Source organism: Danio rerio, chromosome 5 (genome assembly GCF_049306965.1).
Source record: "Danio rerio strain Tuebingen ecotype United States chromosome 5, GRCz12tu, whole genome shotgun sequence".
NCBI lineage: Eukaryota > Metazoa > Chordata > Actinopteri > Cypriniformes > Danionidae > Danio > Danio rerio.
The window spans coordinates 62,321,311-62,341,157 of NC_133180.1; the positions used below are offsets into that span (position 1 = coordinate 62,321,311).

Genomic DNA, 19,847 nt, shown 5'->3' on the forward strand with positions numbered 1-19,847 from the left:
CACCCAAAAATGAAAATTCTGTCATTATACTCTCCCTTCACTTGTTCAAAACCCATTTTAGTTTCCTCCTTCTGTTAAACACAAATATTATTTAATATGTATTAGATATTTTGAAGAATGCTGGCAAGCAACCAGCATTCTTCAAAATATCTTTTTTTTTTTTTTAGCAGATGAAGGAAACTTATAAATATTTAAAATCCACACAAGGGTAATTTCTCTTTTTTTGTTGAATGTAATCAGTGTCAGTAAAGTTAACTGTTAAAGATTTTCCTGGCCGAAGAACCCTGTTTATCTTGTATTTCTTTAATATTCATGAGAAATCATATTTGAATATAGTTGGTTAGTTAGTTGGTTTATTTATATAGCACATTTTTTACAACACAATGTCGCCCTAAGTGCTGAACACAATCAATACTAATTAAAATAACAAGTCCTACAGCAAATGCATAACAAATAAAGCATAAGACAAACCCCTCAACATTAAAAAGACTCAACTGCTAAAGAACAAAGATGCAATTTCAGAATCATTTTAAAAACAAAACAGATAAAGTTGGAGTGTGTCTAATTCGGGGTGGAAGATTGTTCCAGTATTTTGGGGCAATAACAGCAAAAGCCCGATCCCCACTTCACTTACACTGGGACATTGGGACAGAAAGAATAAACTGATCAGAAGACCTTAGTGACATACCAGGATTATATACATGTAGGAGATCTGAAAAGATGGTGCCAGAAACCACCTGGAGACAATGCATAATTTGCTTATTTCATGGGTAAAAGTTATCTCAAAAGTGACCGCTTTATGATCTGAAAATGCCATATCATCTAATGTAAAGGTGCCCAAACTTGGTCCTGGAGGGTCGGTGTCCTTCAAGTTCAGTTCCAACCCCAATAAGACACACGATAGCCTTTCAAGCTCTTACTAGTCTTTCTAAAAACATTCGCGCTGGTGTGTTAAGGCAAGTTGGAGCTAAAATCTGCATGACACCAACCCTCCAGCACTAAGTTTGGACAACCCTGGTGTAAAGCTGCAGTCACACTGGGCTTTTCCTCCCATAGACTTCCATTCATACGCACACGAATGTGTCAGACCGGAAACACAGGGTCATGCTTTAAGTTTTGCAGGTTGCTGCGGTGCAAAGTTCAAGCTTGGTGAACTCTGACCGGCGAAATCGCATCGCTTGACTGCGTGAGACCAGTCGAGGATCAAAACATGATCTCTCTGGACAGAAATTTAAAACATGAAGCAATCGCTCGCTTTATTAAATGTCTAATAAGCTTGTTTAATCCCGCCCCTTTTAGCAGCTCAGTACGACAGAATTTCACACACACAAACTCTACTGTGACCGTAGTTTAATGCAACATTGCAGACTGATAGATCAGCGGTGACCAACACTGTTGCTGGAGATCGACCTTCCTGCAGATTTCAGTTGCAACCCTGATCAAACACACCTGCCTGTAATTATCAAGTGCTTGATAATTTTTGTGTTGTTTTATGTGGCTTTACACAGTCAGTTGCCTTTTGGGATTATTTTCTACAATTATCAGATGATATGGGATGCTGTGTGCACTTAATTGTACTCACAAACCATTCACGTGGCCTCCGTTTCCCCATGTGAGTAACGTTATATACTTGTATACCATCTCTTTTAATGCATTTGTTTTACTTAAGATCATTTATCATGTTCTTTAGAGCTGTAATGCACTGCAAAACCTGACAGATTGATTAGATGTGGACTGTAGATGTGTCATCTGAAGTGTTATCATACAGTGTTATGCTAGACTTCATCAATAGTCTGCATTTACCAACACGGACTATATCTAAGTCTTTGGAAGTAATTTGCGTTTTCCTCCTGTAGAAAAACATCATTAGAACAATACTTAGTGGCTCAATGTATTACAGCAGTGTTTTTGAAAGACTAAACATTTTATTATTATAGTGTACAGCCAAGCACATGTGGTCAGAATACAAACGAGTCACAGGTGATAAAGTATTAAGCGTTTTCCCAAAGTAAAGTGTGTCTAAGCCAGCTCCAAGCAAAATGCCAGCAGGTGTCTGTAGCTCCGCTCACTGTCCGCCTCTTTGCCCTTGTTTGGTATCCCGCCGTGGGTGCGATGACGCGCAAACAAAATGGCGACGGTTGGCCGCGCCTACTTGTGGCTTCTTTTGCGCTCTTCAGAAACCTATGGGTGACGTCGCAGATACTACGTCCATATATTTTAGTCTATGGTCTCACACAGTCACGTGATGCTTTTTAGCAGGTCAGACTACACTAAGCTTAAACTTTCCACCACAGCGGACTGTGAAACTTGTCGCATGAGCTGGCGTTTCCGGTCTGACACATTCGCGTGCGTATAAAATGGAAGTCTCTAGAGAGAAAAGTCCAGTGTGACCACAGCTTTACCTGTAGGTTTCAAACAAGCCAGAAGGACTCAATTAGTAAGATCAGGTGTGTTTAACTGGAGATAGAACTAAACTGTGCATAGCTGTGGCCCTTCAGGAACTGGAATTGAAAACTGTGATTAGACAAAGTGACAAACTACAAGCTTTAAATGTTTGTATCAGTTTTAGATCTTCTAAATGTGAATTTGTCACTGTTTTAGGGCACACTAGCCTATAGATGTCCTAAAAACTAACTATAATGATACTAACATCTAAAATGATACTAACATTTTAATTTCATGGGACTTTTAAGAATAATAAATACTCAAAAAAAAAAACCAAAAAAAAAAAACCAATACATTACTAAAATAATACATTTACTAAAAACAATACATTTTTCTAAATTTGCAAGCAATATGAAGATTGAGACTAAAAACAGAAAACCAAACAAACTAAAAGAATCAACAATTTTTATTTTTATTTTTTTCTGAAATTTTTCTCTCAAATGACAGACAGACAGATCATCGTTGTTTGAAAAATTGTAATTGGCAACATGTGGTAAAAAGATGAATACTCTTCAGTTGCCACACTTCTCAAGATTAAAAAACAAAACAAAACAAAACAAAAAAACAGGAATTCTCTCACAGGGTCGAAAAGCATCGACCTGCTTTCATTACCCCCATTCACTACAGTCACGGACCAATTTGGTCATAAAAGTGTGAATTAAGCAGCTAGTTAAAATACAGTGATCACAGCACTTCTGACTGGTCGACAGAACCACACACCAGCCAACATTTTCATTCAAAAATAAAGAAAATAATGCTGAATCAACTCAATTAACATTCCAAAATATCACAGTAGCAAGTTAACAAATGATCCTTCACGCTTGATTCCAACAGAAAAAAGGAGAAAAAAACACCCAGAGTAAACACAAAATAAGCTCTTCCTTCAAAATATAGAAGAAATAATAATAATTTTGAGAAAAACATTCAGTATTTCTGACAACAGGAAGTCTGCGTTTTTGAAATAAACCCTAAAAAAATAGATCACTGTTGCATAAGACAAAAAAGTACATTTGCATAGTTCATGTGTCTTAAAAAGAACATTTTCATTCATAAACTTCACAAACAATCACATGAAGTTTATAATACCCATAATATATGTTTTACGATCAAACACCCTTTTTAACTAAACCTCAATTTATATTATTTTTGATATAAATATATGCATTTTATATTTATATATGCTAATATATTAATTCTTCTATGATAATTATAGTTGTCTCTGGAAACAATGGAATGATCATTTCAATAGACATTCTTTAGTGCGTAGTCACTGACCTTTGGTGAATTTGTGTTGCTACTAAAAACCTATTTACAATCCTTCCGACTGGATACAATTAACAAATGAAGACAGAAAAGATGACAAATGTATACTCTGTATTTACAGTTGGTCAGAATTATTAGCCCCCCCTGAATTATTAGCTCCCCTGTTTATTTTTTCCCTAATTTCTGTTTAACGGAGTGAAGATTTTTTTCAACACATTTCTAAACAATTTAATAACTCAATTCTAATAGCTGATTTATTTTATCTTTGTCATGATGACAGTAAATACTATTTGAATAGATATTTTTAAAGACACTTCTATAAAGCCTAAAAGGACATTTAAAGGGTTAAATAGGTTAATTAGGTTATCTAGGCTGGTTAGGGTAATTAGGCAAGTTATTGTGTAATGATGGTTTGTTCTGTAGACTATCAGGAAAAAATATTAATAAAACAAATAAGACTCTCTCCGGAAAAAAAAAAAAAAATTAACAGACCTACTGTGAAAATGTCCTTGCTCTGTTAAACATCATTTTGGAAATATTAAAAAAAAAAAAAAAAAAAAAATCAAAGGGGGGCTAATAATTCTGACTTCAGCTGTATATTTAAAAACACAAAACACAAAAGAAAACATTTTGAAGATTGTTGGAAATGGGTAACCACTGACTTCTACAGTATTTGTTTTTCCCTGGTTACCAGACAGTGGGCCCGTTTCAAAAAGGAGGTTAAGTGAAGTATTTTAACCCTGAAATGAGAGAAACTCTGGGTTTTCCGTTTAAAATGGCAGGTTTGTTATACTGGAGAAAGCAGGGTAAGTCAAGCCTGTTTCTGAAAGAGAGGTAACTTTAACTCACAGTCAGTTACTGTGGTAACTTACTCTGTGAATCTAACCTGGGGTGCGTTTCCCAAAACCATCGTTAGCCAACTAAGGTCGCAAGTTCCGTCGTTACAAACATAGTTTGTTGGTTTGCCATTTTCCAAATCCATCGCTCCAATGAACATTCGCAAACTGCGTCGCAAACTTGAGCACTCGCTACTCCAGCTCTGGAGCTGTAGTTAGAAACAGTTCCTGGCTGTGTTCTATTCCCACTTATCCCCCTACGCCCTATTTAGAACATTCTAACTTATTATATTTCACTTTAATATTTAAATAATTTAAATGTAAACTTAAGCAATAACTGTAACAGTCTCTGTTTCACTGATGCAGTGGTGTTGCTTTTTTAAATATACGCTCATATTTGCTATAAATTTGCATGAGCACATCAAGTTCAGCTGGAGAAAACGGTGATCTCTTTTTTTTAGATTTTGCCATGGTCACTCGTAATATCTGCGCTCCATTGATAATGCCTTTTTATAGTCGTGGTGTGCGCGCTTAACTCTGAGTTGGTCTACTCAAAGTTGATTGACCTAATTCAGATCCGCTATTCAGAAACCGAAAACTGAGTTTTAAATCTCTCGCTAAATCAACTCAGAGTTCAAGTTTCAACTCTGAGTTGGTTGAACCTCCTTTTTGAAACAGGCCCAGTATCTCCCAATGTTTTCAACAGGAGAAATCAACTCATAAAGGTTTGAGGTCCATTTAAGAAGGAGTAGATTTGGACTTTGTATGAAGTACCCCTTTGAATTGTCCATTTAGGGTGCTTTCACACCTGTGAATCGATTCAGTTGTTCCGAAACAGAGATTACGAATGTTACATTGTTGCTCTTTGCTCTTGGAGCGGTTCGCTTTCACATTGCAAAGTTTCTAAACGGACCAAAATAGCTAAAACAAGTCACGTGCGAGTAAACTCTCCTCACATTGGTCAAAGTGTCAGGGTTTATTTTGCAGTGTCCCGCTAAGCTATCAGGAGAGGTGGTGGTTTGATGGTGATTGACAGGGTGCGCGCGCGCGATGTGTCTGAGGAGAGATGCGGTGGAGAGGGGTGAGAAGGGTGCGCGACGATGTCTATTTAAGGACTGGGAAAGAGACGCGAGATTACCGGGAGATCATCACTCGTTTGCGGGCATCCGGAGACTCGCGAAACTTCCCGCCATACTCATAATTCTCTCTTCATATGGCCGTAAGCCTATTACATATCCATAAACACTGTGATATAACCGCGCTCGGATCGGATCGCATTCTCACTGCAATCGAACCGCTCCAGGGTTCGTTTCAATCGAGCCGAGACCACCTCATTCAAGCGATCTCGGAGCGATTACTTTGGCGCGGAACAGAGCGCGATTGCCCTGTTCACATATGCCAATCGAACCGCGTTAACTGGGCAATCGAGACACGTTCCGAAACAAAAGTGTAGGTGTGAAACGACCCTTAAATGAATGTGATAAACACATATTTCTTGCAGTCATTTGCATTGCTAAAATGATCAAGGGGCAAGAAAGCAAAATAACAGAACACAACACAATACAGACCATGACCTGCATTCCAAATGATGCATTTTGTAAATGCTTGATTTTTAAAGATACACAATCCTTAAAAGATTACTATCCAAAACCATCTACGGTAGTGTTTTGTTATGCTGCAACCAACAATGAAAATAATGATAATAATCAACATTTAAAAAGAATGTATTTAAAAATTATGTTCATTAAGACAACCCCAACCCTGTAAGAATAAGGCACAATTGTGAGTTAAAACTAAAATAAAAATAAAAAAAAATAAAAAAGTGCTGCAACCATGATATCAAAACCCCAGAAACTGATTTACTATTGTTCTCTTGAGATTTTCATAAGTCTGTTCGTTTTATTAATAGTTTGCGTTACACCTATTTGTGATCCGGAGTCAAATATGTTTCAGTTTCTTTTTTAGCCAAATAAATTACTAATCAACCATTCAGTTTTAATAAATGTATCAAATATCTTCATAAAGCATGATCTATACTTTAATATTCTAATGATTTTTCACATAAAAGGTCATTTTCCAGGCCGTGTTGTCAAGACTGCTGCACACATTTAATGTAATGTACAAAATTAAAATAAAATTAATTAAGGACTAATAAAGAAACAATTCCTATAAAAACATTCAAATAAAATTTAAATAAAATAAACAATAATAAAATAGTGCTGCAACCATGATGTCAAAACCCCAAAGACTGACTCACTGTTGGTTATCTTGAGATTTTTCTGATCTTTACTAAATATTCAGATGATTTTTCACATTAAAAGAAGAATTAATCTTCCAGGTGGTATTGTCAAGATTGCAGCACACATTTAATGTGGAAGTAAAGCAGTCTGTCAGGTTTATCTTATTTTGTAAATTGGTTTCCACTTTAATAAAAATATCTTAAACTCGATTACTGTAACCGTTTTGACGAAAATGGCATGTTTTACTACAGTTTTTAGACCTAGGGTGTCGCCATCTTGGAATATCACTGTGTCAGACATCACAGGGTCGGATGCGTTCCCTTAGCTGAACAGATAAAGTGGAATAATGGTCTGAACACAGAGATTGGACAGTCTAATTTAACCCAATGTGTGATGTTGTGAATGTGTGCTGGTGCAAATACAAGCATCAGATGCGTGTCTAATATATACAAAAAAAAAATGTCTGCGTCACTTCCACATTAATGTAATTAATGTAATAACTAATAAATAATTAATAACTAAATAAAAATAAACAGAATTAAGCACTAAAAATTTATATATATATATATATATATATATATATATATATATATATATATATATATATATATATATATATATATATATATATATATATAGCAACTATAAAACAAAATAGTGCTGCAACCATGATGTCAAAAACCCAAAGAAGAAGGAATCCTAAAGATAATTTCAATACCCTTTTTAAGACTTTTTAAAGACCCTCATTACCACTTCAAGTTCTAATCGGTATCAAACCTTTAACTTAATAAACAGTTGTTAATAAACAGTTGTAGTTAAATAAATCAATGAAGCACAACCATGCAACAGAGCTCAGATTCAGCCCCTGTTTAAACTCGCCTTTCTCCAACCAGGAGTGCACAAACTTTAATTTTCCCATTTTGTCCTCTGTTACGCTCTATGGCTTCACGACATGTGGAGAGCGTTACATCTCCTTCCTGTGTTTATCACAAATTATGTAACATCACCCAGACGAGGAGGTTGGCCGGACAAACCAATGGTGTGGATTGAGCAAGTCATTGTTAATATTAGAAGGAAAATAAATATATGATTTTTTGGAGTCAAACACTTTGGACAACGCTTGAACTAAATTTCAGGCCTCATAAAAATACTTTTTTATACCTTTTTAAAACCCTAAATTTTCTTATAATTGATTTAGAAACTTTTAATACTTTTTAAGACTCCGTGGACACCCCAGTGTGGCTTTTCATGAGTTTTTTCAATTTATAAATTGCTTGCGATAAACATTTATCACCCTGGATCACAAATAAGTGTCAATTTGTTTTTTAGCAATACATATTACTAACTAAATATTCAGTTTTTATAAAGAAGTATTTATATTTATATATTTAGAAAAAAAAAATCTTCATGGAGCATGATTTATGATCTTATACTAATGTTTTAGCATTAAAAGTAAAATCTTCCAGGTTGTGTTGTCAAGACTGCAGCACACATTTAATGTAATAAACTAAACAAAAATCAAATGAATAAAGCACTAATAAAGAAAAACTATAAACAAAATAAAAACTATAGTAGAAAAACTCAAAATAAATCAAAATTTACAATCTCTCTCTCTCTCTCTCTCTCTCTCTCTCTCTCTCTCTCTCTCTCTCTCTCTCTATATATATATATATATATATATATATATATTAACTTTCATTGGAGAATTTTGAGGATAAAAAACAAATAAAATCCTCTGTTGCTTTTTCTTTTCACCGAGTAACAGAGAAACGAGAATGATTCTAGCACCGGCCCCAATGTGTTCAACAATTCCAGCCCAGAAAAACAAACAAACTTGTTCTCTTCACAGTGCAAAATGTCAACTCTCAGCACAGTGAATCACAAATAAAAAGCATCACGTTGCGTTAAAAGAACCTGAGAGAGCTGGTTGGGAATTCTTGGAGATTTCATATTGCACTTTTGCTGTGAAGCTTAAGGTTTCTGCTGACAATCATTTTACCGAGTCCTTGGCTGAAGACAACAACCTTGTGGCTCTTTTGCATGAACTCAGCTCAGCTCCAGGCGGTAAGTCCTGATTTCCATGGCTTTAAGGCTGATCTCCTGCGGCCTGCTTTCACTACTGAGCGTGTGCATCAGAGACAGAGACACAGGAGTGATGCTTTTCACCTTTAGATCCGTCAGGAGCTTCTCCAAATCAATCTACGCACACACATAAACACAGTTTGTTAGTTAGAGCCTTTGCGTGGCATGTTGAAGCAAGCATTGACTCACAGCTTTAGACTTTGATTTTTCCACTTGTAAAAAGTAAGATGGTTAGCATATCTGACATTTTCCAGCTAAGCCTGTGAAGTAAGTGGAAAGTAAACAACTTTAATACACTTAAGGGACTCTTTCTTTAAATAGGGCATTCCGTTATTTACAGAGAGGTGAAGTGTATCGTTTTTGTTTGATGTTAAACCAGTCCCCTTCTTAATATGCAGAGTAACTGCAGTTGATTTGTGTTTAGAGCGTATCGCTTAGACTTTGTGGCCATCCAAACTTTGCTTCGTTTGAGCTTCAGACCAAGAGTTGTGTTTCCAATACGATGATCAGATTCACTGCGTTGTCACTGTAGTATTATACATTACTGGAGATTTGAGTTTTAATTTTTACTTGTATTGTAGTGTGTATTAATGTTTTCAACCCTTTAAAGCGTACGATCACACCGGTGTGATCAGCACTTGTTGGTCCATGAAGAGTACAAATCACACCTTTGTGTTTAGAGCGTTCAGAGCACACGTCATCAACTTTTAAAATTCAAATCTTACGGTGCACGATGAGGCACAGAAAGAGGTATGCAGTGCATGTCATGAATCACAATTTATCTGTGCTTTCATACAAATAACACTTATTTTAGGATTAGAGATTCAAATACGCATACAGTTAAAACCAGAAGTTTCCATACACTCTAAAAAAAGGAACATACCCATTTTTTTTTTTAAATGTCTGATGGTAAATCCTACAAAACGTTAAATATTTTAGGTCTGTTAGGATTACAGACCATTTGCTAAATGCCAGAATAACGAGAGAATTTCTTTTTTGGATAATTTTGTATTAATTTCTAGAAGTCAAAAACTTTACATACATTACCTTGCTATTTTTTAGCTTTGCTTTTAAACTGTATAACTTTGGTATACTGTTTTGGGTATCTTTCCACAAGGTTCTCACAATAGTTAGCAGGAATTTTGGCCCATTCCTCTTGACAGAATTGGTGTAACTGAGTCAGATTTGTTTTGCTCGCACAAGCTTTTTCAACTCTGCCCACAAGTTTTCTATAGGCTTGAGATCAGGGCTTTGTGATGGCCACTCCAAAACATTCACTCTGTTATCCTTAAAGCACATTTTAACTAATTTGGCAGTATGCTTAGGGTCCTGGGGCCTCATGTATCAACGCTGCGTACGCACAAAAACTTTGCGTACGCCAGGTTTCACGCTCAGAATCGCTCACGTTTGGATTTACTAACAATGAACTGAACGTGGGAATGTGCGCAGCTTCACGGCAGCTTTATGGCTGGTGTACGCACATTTTTTGTGCGTGTGTGTTTTATTTCCATTGGCGACTCCTAGAGGCAGTTGTGTTAAATTACTCTCTACAAAGTGTCTGAGCCTTGCAATGGCAGCTGTATGAGACGGGTTCATCTAGTAGGTATATAAGGTTTCCATACAATACAGTTGACCAGCTAAACATTAAAGCACAATTTGCAGCGGTCGCCTGTTTTCCCAATGTAATCTGAGCTATCTACTGCACGCACATTGCTATAAAGACACTATCTGAAGATGAATTTACATGCGTGAATCAGAAACATTTCCATTCAATAAATGTGCAAATAAAATATGATGCACAGACTTATTAATGATTCCTACTTGTCCTTCTCGTTATAAATAGTTGGCAAAATCTGATATGTAGCGGGAGAAAAAAGAAGAAACAGTTCATCAGAAGCTGGATTCGAACCGAGTTCATGCTCGGACGTGTCAAAACATGATATCCTGCGTCTTACAAGCTGTGCCACTGAGACTGTTAAGAATTTTACAACATTTTACAGCTATAAATCACACTATTTCTTTTTTAATTCACTCGATGCGATGTTCAGACCCAACTGTGTTAACCGCATCAGCTAAACTCTCCCACTATATTTTTTTCTTTTGTTGTTAATTCCAGAGAACAAACTTGCAAATAACACCGCTTTTCTCCGGTCTACCTCCGAAAGCAGCACCTCCAATTCGCATTCTGTTCAAAGTTTCTCTTTTTGCTTGCTTTTGCCTTTGCTTTTTGTTGGGATTTGCCAAAGTATATCCATTAGCATATTCATACGGGGGAGGAGGCAGGGAGGGGTTTTGTGCTCGTGCATGTTGCGCTCAGTTTCACGTTCATTCGGATGTACAAAAGAATATGCGTGAGATTCGGCGTACACACTGTTTCATACATCTGAATTTTTTTCTGCGTACGCACATTTACAGCTTTGTGCGTACGCAATGTTTTAGTAAGATTTCCACGCAAGTCTTCGTACATGAGGCCCCTGGTCTGCTAGGAAGACTTATTTCTCCAAAAATGTGTCTGTTTCCCAGGGTAATTTAGCAAATTGTAATCTGGCTTTTTTTTTTTTTTTTGATTCTGGCTTGTTGAATTTCCCATGTTGTCACACAAGGAAGCCGTGTGTTTGAGGTTTTCCTTAAATACAATTCTACAGTTGTGCCTCCAATTAACTCAAATGTTGTCAATTAACCAATCAGAAACTTTCAAAACCTTGACATCATTATCTGAGCTTTTTCAGAGGCATAATAATCTTATTGTATGTAAACTTGACTTTCAAGAAAAGTTATAACAGTTGCTCAAAAATCTCTCTCTCATTATTCTGCTATTAAGCATAACAGAAACAAATTTGATAATTCTAACTTACCCAAAAGAAAAAAAAAGTTTAGTCACATTAACATTATTACCATTAACATTATTATTTTAACATTTCTCATAATCGTGCGATTTTAGTGACTGTCGCTTTAAATAGACATTCTGCTTCCAGCCCTCTTTTCAAAAAGGGGCAGAGCTAAAAATTCCCATATATCAAATAACTTAAAGTAAAAAAAAATAGCCTTAGCTAATAGTTTGTTAAGAGCGTGAATTGTACATTAAAATTAAACGTTATCTAGATTTTAAACAACCAGTATTAACATTAGTATTTTTACTCTCATTTAAATGCTGTAATAAAAATTCAAAAACATCTTTAGCAATGTAATCAGAATATTATAACGCTACAAATATACTTTTGTTAGCACATTTAACAAAATGAACTAAATCAACAATTTCATCTCCTCAGTGTTAGAATAGGGTGCATGTACAATTTGGATGTGCCTCTGTTTTGTATCAAATAGAGCAATGGTCTCAAATATAAATATTGAAGGGCAGCAGCTCAACATAGTTTAGCTCCAACCACCTTCAACAACTAAAGACTGGTTTATACTTCTGCGTCAAGTGCACGTAGCCATGCATTTATAATTCTGCACGCTGTATGTGTTCCTTTGCAATAACACATCCGAAACGCTAGCTGGCAGTAGGTCTTTATGTTGCTCTGTGTCGAGTTTTTTTCTCAACGCTACCTTAATGTACAAGTGGCTCAAACTTGCACATTTTGAGGCGGGAATCGGCGGACGTGCAACAACTTTAATCATAAGGTAAACACAAAACAACAGTGTCCATCTGGAGTCCCCTCATAGGACTCGACACTTGTAAACACTGGCTGCATCGGGCTTGCTCTACCCTCAGCCCACACTCTTCAGCACTACCAAGCCGACCAATCACAGAGCTTGCGCTATGCGTCATTGTGACCTGTAGTTACATTTTTTAAAGAGGTGCACGTCAACGTCGCAGACGGCCATGGCGAGGGCTATGTGTCCATGTAGGCTGCGCCATAGCATATGCGTGCACTTGACGTAGTATGAATCAAGCTTAATAGTCTCTAGTAGTCTTGAACACCTTGATTATTTGGATCAGCCGTGTTTGATAAGGGTTGGAGAAAAACTGTGCAGAACTGCGGCCCTCCAGGAATTTCAGTTTGAAGTTGAGGATTTTTTAAGTGTTTTTCTGGACTTTAAATGAGTAAAAAATATGAGTGCTTGTGAGCGTGCGCCCTATACTGACACTGAGGAGAAGAAAGAATTGAATAAACTTGTTATATTTAATTTATGTGCCCACAATACATGTTCTAATTTATTGATAATATTTCAATTGAACCACTAAAGGCATTCAATCTGTTCTGAGGATGTTTTTCTGAACAAGTCAGGAATCATGCTATCAATGAAGGATGAGGGAGCTCTCCAATTACACCTAAAATATCTTCATTTGTTTTCTGAAGACGAAAAAAGGCCCCAGGGGGATGTAACAACATGAGGGTGAGTAATTAATAACATCATTTTTATTTTTGGCTGAATTAACCCTTTAAAGCAGTTTTGACCTCTGCCTCTGAATTGCTGGAGTGTGTGTGTGTGAGACGCCTCGTGATCTGCTTTACCTTGCCACGTGTGCTGGTACACAGTAGGCCAGTGTTGCGATTGGAGAAGCCACAGTCAAAGCCTTTTCTGTGCAGTATCAAAGCCGCCTGCTCGGACGCAGCTCCCCCTTCCTCCTGTGAAAGTGGAGAGAGACAGAGCCTCAGGCCGCATCAACACAACACTGTTTCTTCACAAACGCGCTCACACTGGGCCAATTATCAAGCGCTTTCTGCTTTTTCACTCATCAGCTGCAGCTCAGCACAATCATCCCGCTTCCAAATAACTTCAGCTTTATCGACAACATGTGACGGGGCTGAAAATCATTTCGGCAAACAGAGATTGCGTTTACAGTAATGCACTTACAATGGATTGATGGAGGAAGGCTGAAATTATTTTTCACTTTTCTTTATGAAGCAGAGATATTGCATTTTCCGTATAGAGAGTGCATTGTTTGAGATGTGGATTTCTATATAGTTTTATTAAGAATTATGCAGTATTGATTAGTGGCTGCTTCACTATCTTTATATCTTCTTTGCATGTTTAATGTTGCAATACATCAAATCAAAAGCAAAAAGTTATAGAAATTTAGATCACTGAAAGCAAAAATGATTCATTTCATTTTCAATTAATGAAATGAATAGACTTCAAATAGGGCAGTTTAAATTTAAACAATGATGTAATTATGTTTCTACTCCAATGTGTTGCTAAAATATTTAAATAACTTTTATTTTTCTTTAGTTTTGTTTTTACAACACAGAACTATAATTTAACAGGAAAAAATAAACAGACACATGCATATATATCATTACATACATGCACATATCAATAGGCATATACACATGAAAATATAGTTTTTTTCCCCCCAATTTCTTATTTTTTCTCAATTTCTAGATTTTTTTTCCCAACACGTTTCTAAACATAATAGTTTTAATAACTTATTTTTAATAACTGATTTATTTTATCTTTGCCATGATGACAGTAAATAATATTTGACTAGACATTTTTTAAGACACTTCTATACAGCTTAAAGTGACATTTAAAGGCTTAACTAGGTTAATCAGGTTAACTAGGCAGGTTAGGGGAATTAGGCAAGTTATTGTATAATGATGGTTTGTTTTGTAGATTATTGTAACAAAATAAAGCATAAAGGGGTTAATACTTTTGACCTTAAAATAGCTTTTTAAAAAAATTAAAACTGCTTTTATTCTAGCCAAATAGAAACAAATAAGACTTTCTCCAGAAGAAAAAAATATTATCAGGCATACTGTGAAAATGTCCTTGCTCTGTTAAAAATCATTTGGGAAATATTTAAAAGAGAAAAAAAAAAATCTAATGAGGGGTTAATAATTCTGACTTTAACTATATATATATATACACATACATACATGCACAGAGTAAAAAAAGAAAGCAAAATGCATAAGATTGCTATATCTCTTCCAATTACATTTTACTTAAATAGAGATGTCTTTATATTCCATATATCAACCGTTTTCCCAAACCTTTCTGAAAATATCCGTTTTTCCATTACATGCATTTCTTCAATTATCTCCAACCACTGCTTACATTTCAATGGTGAGTCTTTAAGCCAGTTCCTTGTTATAGTCTTTTGCTTGCTGAAATATAAACATATTATAAACCAGAGTAGTTCAATGCTGAATACACAAATTAAGCAGAATCAGCCTTTGCCTTGATTCACCCACCAGAGTCTCTGCACTATCCTCTATGCCTCGGAATACAGTATGTACATTTGAAAGAAAATCTGATTAATTTAAACCATTAAATTTAAACATTCATTTCCAGTAGTTTAATAATAAAACAAACAAATAAAAGATTACCTAAAGTTTGAAATGACAATCTCTAAACGATCACCATCATTCTCTCTCTTACTCCCTCTCTCTTACTCCCTCAGATAGTTTGGGCATCTCTGATTTAAACATTGGCTAAACTAAAATCTTGTTCAATTTTTCTTTTCCTTTACTTATTTTTTTAAATTGTTTTGTTTTCATTAGTTAAAAGTTCCTAAAAATCAATAAAGACTGTGTTAAAAATGGTCACAAATAGTTCATATTTAAAACAATATTTATAATATAATTAATACATAATGCAAAGCAGCCAAACATTTCTAAAATAATAAATACATTTTTAACAGAAATTTATTATAATAAAACTATATAAAAAAAACATTAAATAATTGAACATTTTAAAGTAAACACATTAGAATAAAAGAACACAAATAAATAAAAACTGGGCAAAGACACTATTTCATGTACTAAATAATTCATACAAAAATATGATTAAATAAATTTCAAATAAATAAATTAAACAAAATTTAATTAAGATAAATGCAACTTTAATGAAATGACTAAATAAAAGATAAATAAAACAAATAATAAAATTAAATAAATTGTCAATTACTAAAACCATATTATTATTGTAACTTTTAATGTAGGTATTAATGTAACTTCATAGAAGCTAAATACGTTCTGAATAATATTTTAGACTAGAGATGCCCAAAGTAGGGCCTGTGGGTCAAAGTTGACTCATGCTAACTTTTGATTTGGCTAAAAGTCCCAGAGGAGAGAGGGAGAATGATGGGGGGAATAGATATGACAGAGATCGTCATTTTAAATTTATTGTAGCCGTCGTTTGTTTTGTAAATGAATCAGATTTTTTAAAAATGTAAATACTGTCACACGATGAATAGATGACAAAGGCAGCTTAGTGTATTCAGCATTGAACTCTATTGCGTTATTAATGGGACTGTTTATGTTTTTACTGTAAAAAATGATTTATAGTTATTTTAATATACTGCATTAGTTAATATAAGTTAAAGCAATGTTTCTAGTTATTTTTAAATGTTAGGAAATTCTAAAAGTTTTAAATGTTAGGATCATTGAAACTTCGATGTATAACAGTTTGGTATATTAAAACAATTGTCTGCTTCTATAAGTGAAAGGGCTACAGCATTCATTAACAACAAATTAAACAAGTTGAATTTATGTATTGCATTAACAGTTTAAACATGAATTTCTGTTGTCTAATCTCTATTTTTTATACGCAAAATAGACAAGTATAAATGCCCATTAGAGAAGTTTAATTATCATTTTCATTTAGATATCCATTTAAATAGCCCTGTTTCGGTCACTGATTTCAACCTTTCAAAACAGTTTTGCTGGAAACCAATTATCAATTTTCCGCCAAATTTGTTTGGTGTCTGAAAATTTCATCCCTTTCATCACACGCATATAATTATTTTTTTATATTTATCTCTTCTTCACTCAGTTGTTTTGATTATTTTATACTGACACCTATTAGTCTGGATGTATGATGTTTACTTTATAACACTAAATAATAATAATGCAAATATTATTACTGCTTCTGTTTTAAATATTAGTCAGTCAAAACCATTTGTAACAACTGATATGTCACATTAATATGTTTACAGGATTCATATTTCTGAAAATGTCATGCTTAAGGTTCTTGCACTTAGCAAAAAATTATAGGTAGTACCTTTAAATCTTTGACTAGGATTTCAAAACAGCCTCGATATTCAAAACATATGGCAAGTGCACTTTTCTTTTCCAAACTAAAATGAGTGGAAATTATTTTCTATAGCACTTGAACTGAACCCAGAACATTCCACGAACTGTCATTATTCATCATAAAAAATGCTCTCGAATTTGTACTTGTCCCTTCATGACATTCTGAACAATAAAAGAGGAACATATTCATACAGACATCTCCGCTCAGCAGAATCTCTCATCAGAGTAAACCCAGAGCAGGAGATTAACAAAAGAAACAAACAGTACAACAATCCGCACAGTCCATAAAGCTCTCATAACTCAATAAAGGAATAAAAGAATAAAACAATAAAACGTAATCGATGTCCTCCATGCTTTAAAAACACCTTTTAATTTGGAAATGCATAAAGGGTGTCCTTCAGTGGAAGTTGCAGGGACAGTGAAAAAAGAAACTTTAAACCTTTGTAAAATAACTTTATCCATATAAGCTGCTAAGTTTTTAGGCTGCTAATATTTTGAAGAAAGCTGAAACCCTTGCTAAAGGAGATGCTAAATGAATTAATTTAGTTATGTATAAAAGTAATAAGATGCAGATAATTCTAGAAGACACTCATACCAGTGTTTGCTTTTAATACAGTTGTTTAAATGAGTAACTTGTTTTATATATGGTTTTACACTCTCTGGCCACTTTATTAGGTACATCTTACTTGCACCAGGTTGGATCCCCTTTTGCCTTCAGAACTGCCTTAATCCTTTGTGGCATAGATTTAACAAGGTACTGGAAATATTCGTCAGAGATTTTGCTCCATATTGACATGAAAACATCCTGCAGTTGCTGCAGATTTGTTGGCTGCACATCCATCATGGGAATCTCCTGTTTCTCCACATACCAAGGGTGCTCTATTGTATTGTGATCCAGTGACTGTGGAGGTCATTTGAGTACAGTGAACTCATTGACATGTTCAAGTAACCAGTCTGAGATGATTTGCACTATATGAAATGGTGCGTTATCCTGCTAGAAGTAGCCATCAGAAGATGAGTACACTGTTGTCTTAACTGTGGGATGGACATGGTCAGCATGGACATGGTCAGATGGACATGGTCAGCAACAATATTCAATTGCTCAATTGGTACTTATAGGCACAAAGTGTGTCAAGAAAATATCCCCACACCACCACCAACAGCCTGAACTGTTGATACAAGGCAGGATGGATCCATGTGATGTTCGTGATGCCTAATTATGCCCCTAACATCCGAATGTCTCAGCAGAAATTAGACTCATCAGACTAGGTAACGTTTTTCCAATCGTCTATTGTCCAATTTTGGTCAGTTTCCTGTTCTCAGCTGGCAGGAACAGCACCTGGTCTTCTGGTCTTCTGCTGCTGTAGCCCATCCGCCTCAAGATTGGACGTGTTTGGTGTTCAGAAATGCTCTTCTGCATATCTTGGTTGTAACAAGTAATTTGAGTTACTTTTGCTTTTTTTCACCAGTCTGGCCATTTTCCTCTGACATCTGGCATCATCAAGGCATTTGCGCCCACAGAACTGCCGCTCACTGGATATTTTCTCTTTTTTAGACAATTCTCTGTAAATCCTAGAGATGGTTGTTTGAAAATCTCAGTAGATCAGCAGTTTCTAAAATACTTAGACCAGCCTGTCTGGCACCAACAACCATGACACATTCAAAGGTTCTTATATCACCTTTCTTTCCGATTGTGATGCTCAGTTTAAACTGCACTAGGTTGTCTTGACCATGTCTACATGCCTAAATGCATTAAGTTGCTGCCATGTGATTGGCTGATTAGAAATTTGTGTCAACAAGCAGTTGGACAGGTGTACCTATTAAAGTGGCCGGTGAGTGTATATATCCAAGCTAACCTCAAACTTAGTGTAAACACTTCTGTACAATAAAAATGTAAAATATTTTACTTAGGAAGAATTGTCTGCAAAATATATGCATCATTTTCCCACAAAGCTTCAAAGGAAACCTAAAAGACTTTACATCTATTCATTCATTTTCTTTTGGCTTAGTCCCTTCATTAATCAGGGGTCGCCACAGTGTAATGAATCGCCAACTTATCCAGCATATGTTTTATGTAGCGGATGTCCTTCCAGCTGCAACCCATCACTTGGAAACATCCACACACACTCATTTACACCCATACACTACAGACAATTTAGCTTACCCAATTCACCTATGGCGCAGGTCTTTAGACTTGTGGGAGAAACCGGAGCACCTGGAGGAAACCCACACAAACACGGAGAGAGCATGCAAACTCCACACAGAAATGCCAACTGACCCAGCCAGCGCTCAAACCAGCAACTTCCTTGCTGTGAGGCGATTGTTCTACCAACTGCGCCACCGTGCTGCCCAAATCAGACCATTGCCTTGGATTTCTAAAGGTGTTACACACACAAATTTCCAAACATCCACTATCGCTGCGATGATGTCATATTCAGCACATGCACTCTTATATGCACCCTTAGTATAAACCAGGCTTTAAGTGTGAGTAAATAGTGAGTAGTTTTTCATTTTTGGGTGAACTATCCCTTTAAGAATCTGTTGCATGTTCTTTAAAATATTCAAATAAAACTCACAGCCTGCCAAAATGTTAATAAATTAATTTAGTTTTTAACTTTTCCATTTTTTAATAGCACTCTCATACATTGACAAAACTTTTTAATAATCTCAGCTGAAATGTGCCACATCACAAACTATTAAAATCAAACTGAGGATTTATAACAGCTTGTCCTAAATTCAGGCATAATTAGTTCTGGAGTAGTCCTGGAGAATAACTACCCATTATGCTTTTATGAAAACATTCTAATTATTAAGAGTCATGTGTTCGTATGCCATTTCCATAAACAGACAGTTGTTTTACTTAGACATTTCAAGTTCTTCAAGTTCTAGTATGTTTTGAGAATACAATGAAGTCTTTTATCTAAGCATCAAGAATAATGGGACTCCACACGATAACAAGCCTTTAAGCATTTAAGCCAGCATGAATCATATCCTTCTGA

At 35.4% G+C, this 19,847-nt stretch overlaps 1 protein-coding gene and 1 long non-coding RNA gene across 2 annotated transcripts in view; one reads left to right on the forward strand and one right to left on the reverse strand.

The window, feature by feature from the left end:
- Positions 1-165: 165 nt before the first annotated feature.
- On the forward strand, positions 166-2,823 carry LOC141385632 (uncharacterized). The gene is made up of 2 exons (XR_012406403.1): positions 166-1,891; positions 1,945-2,823. It is a non-coding gene; the product is annotated as an uncharacterized lncRNA (long non-coding RNA).
- A 5,662-nt stretch (positions 2,824-8,485) lies between these two features.
- man2a1 (mannosidase, alpha, class 2A, member 1) overlaps positions 8,486-19,847 on the reverse strand; it is a 134,784-nt gene continuing 123,422 nt past the window's right edge. Inside the window, 2 exon segments of the mRNA NM_001110027.2 lie at positions 8,486-8,983; positions 13,327-13,440. Coding sequence (NP_001103497.2) covers positions 8,831-8,983; positions 13,327-13,440 — 267 coding nt within the window. The 3' untranslated portion in view covers positions 8,486-8,830.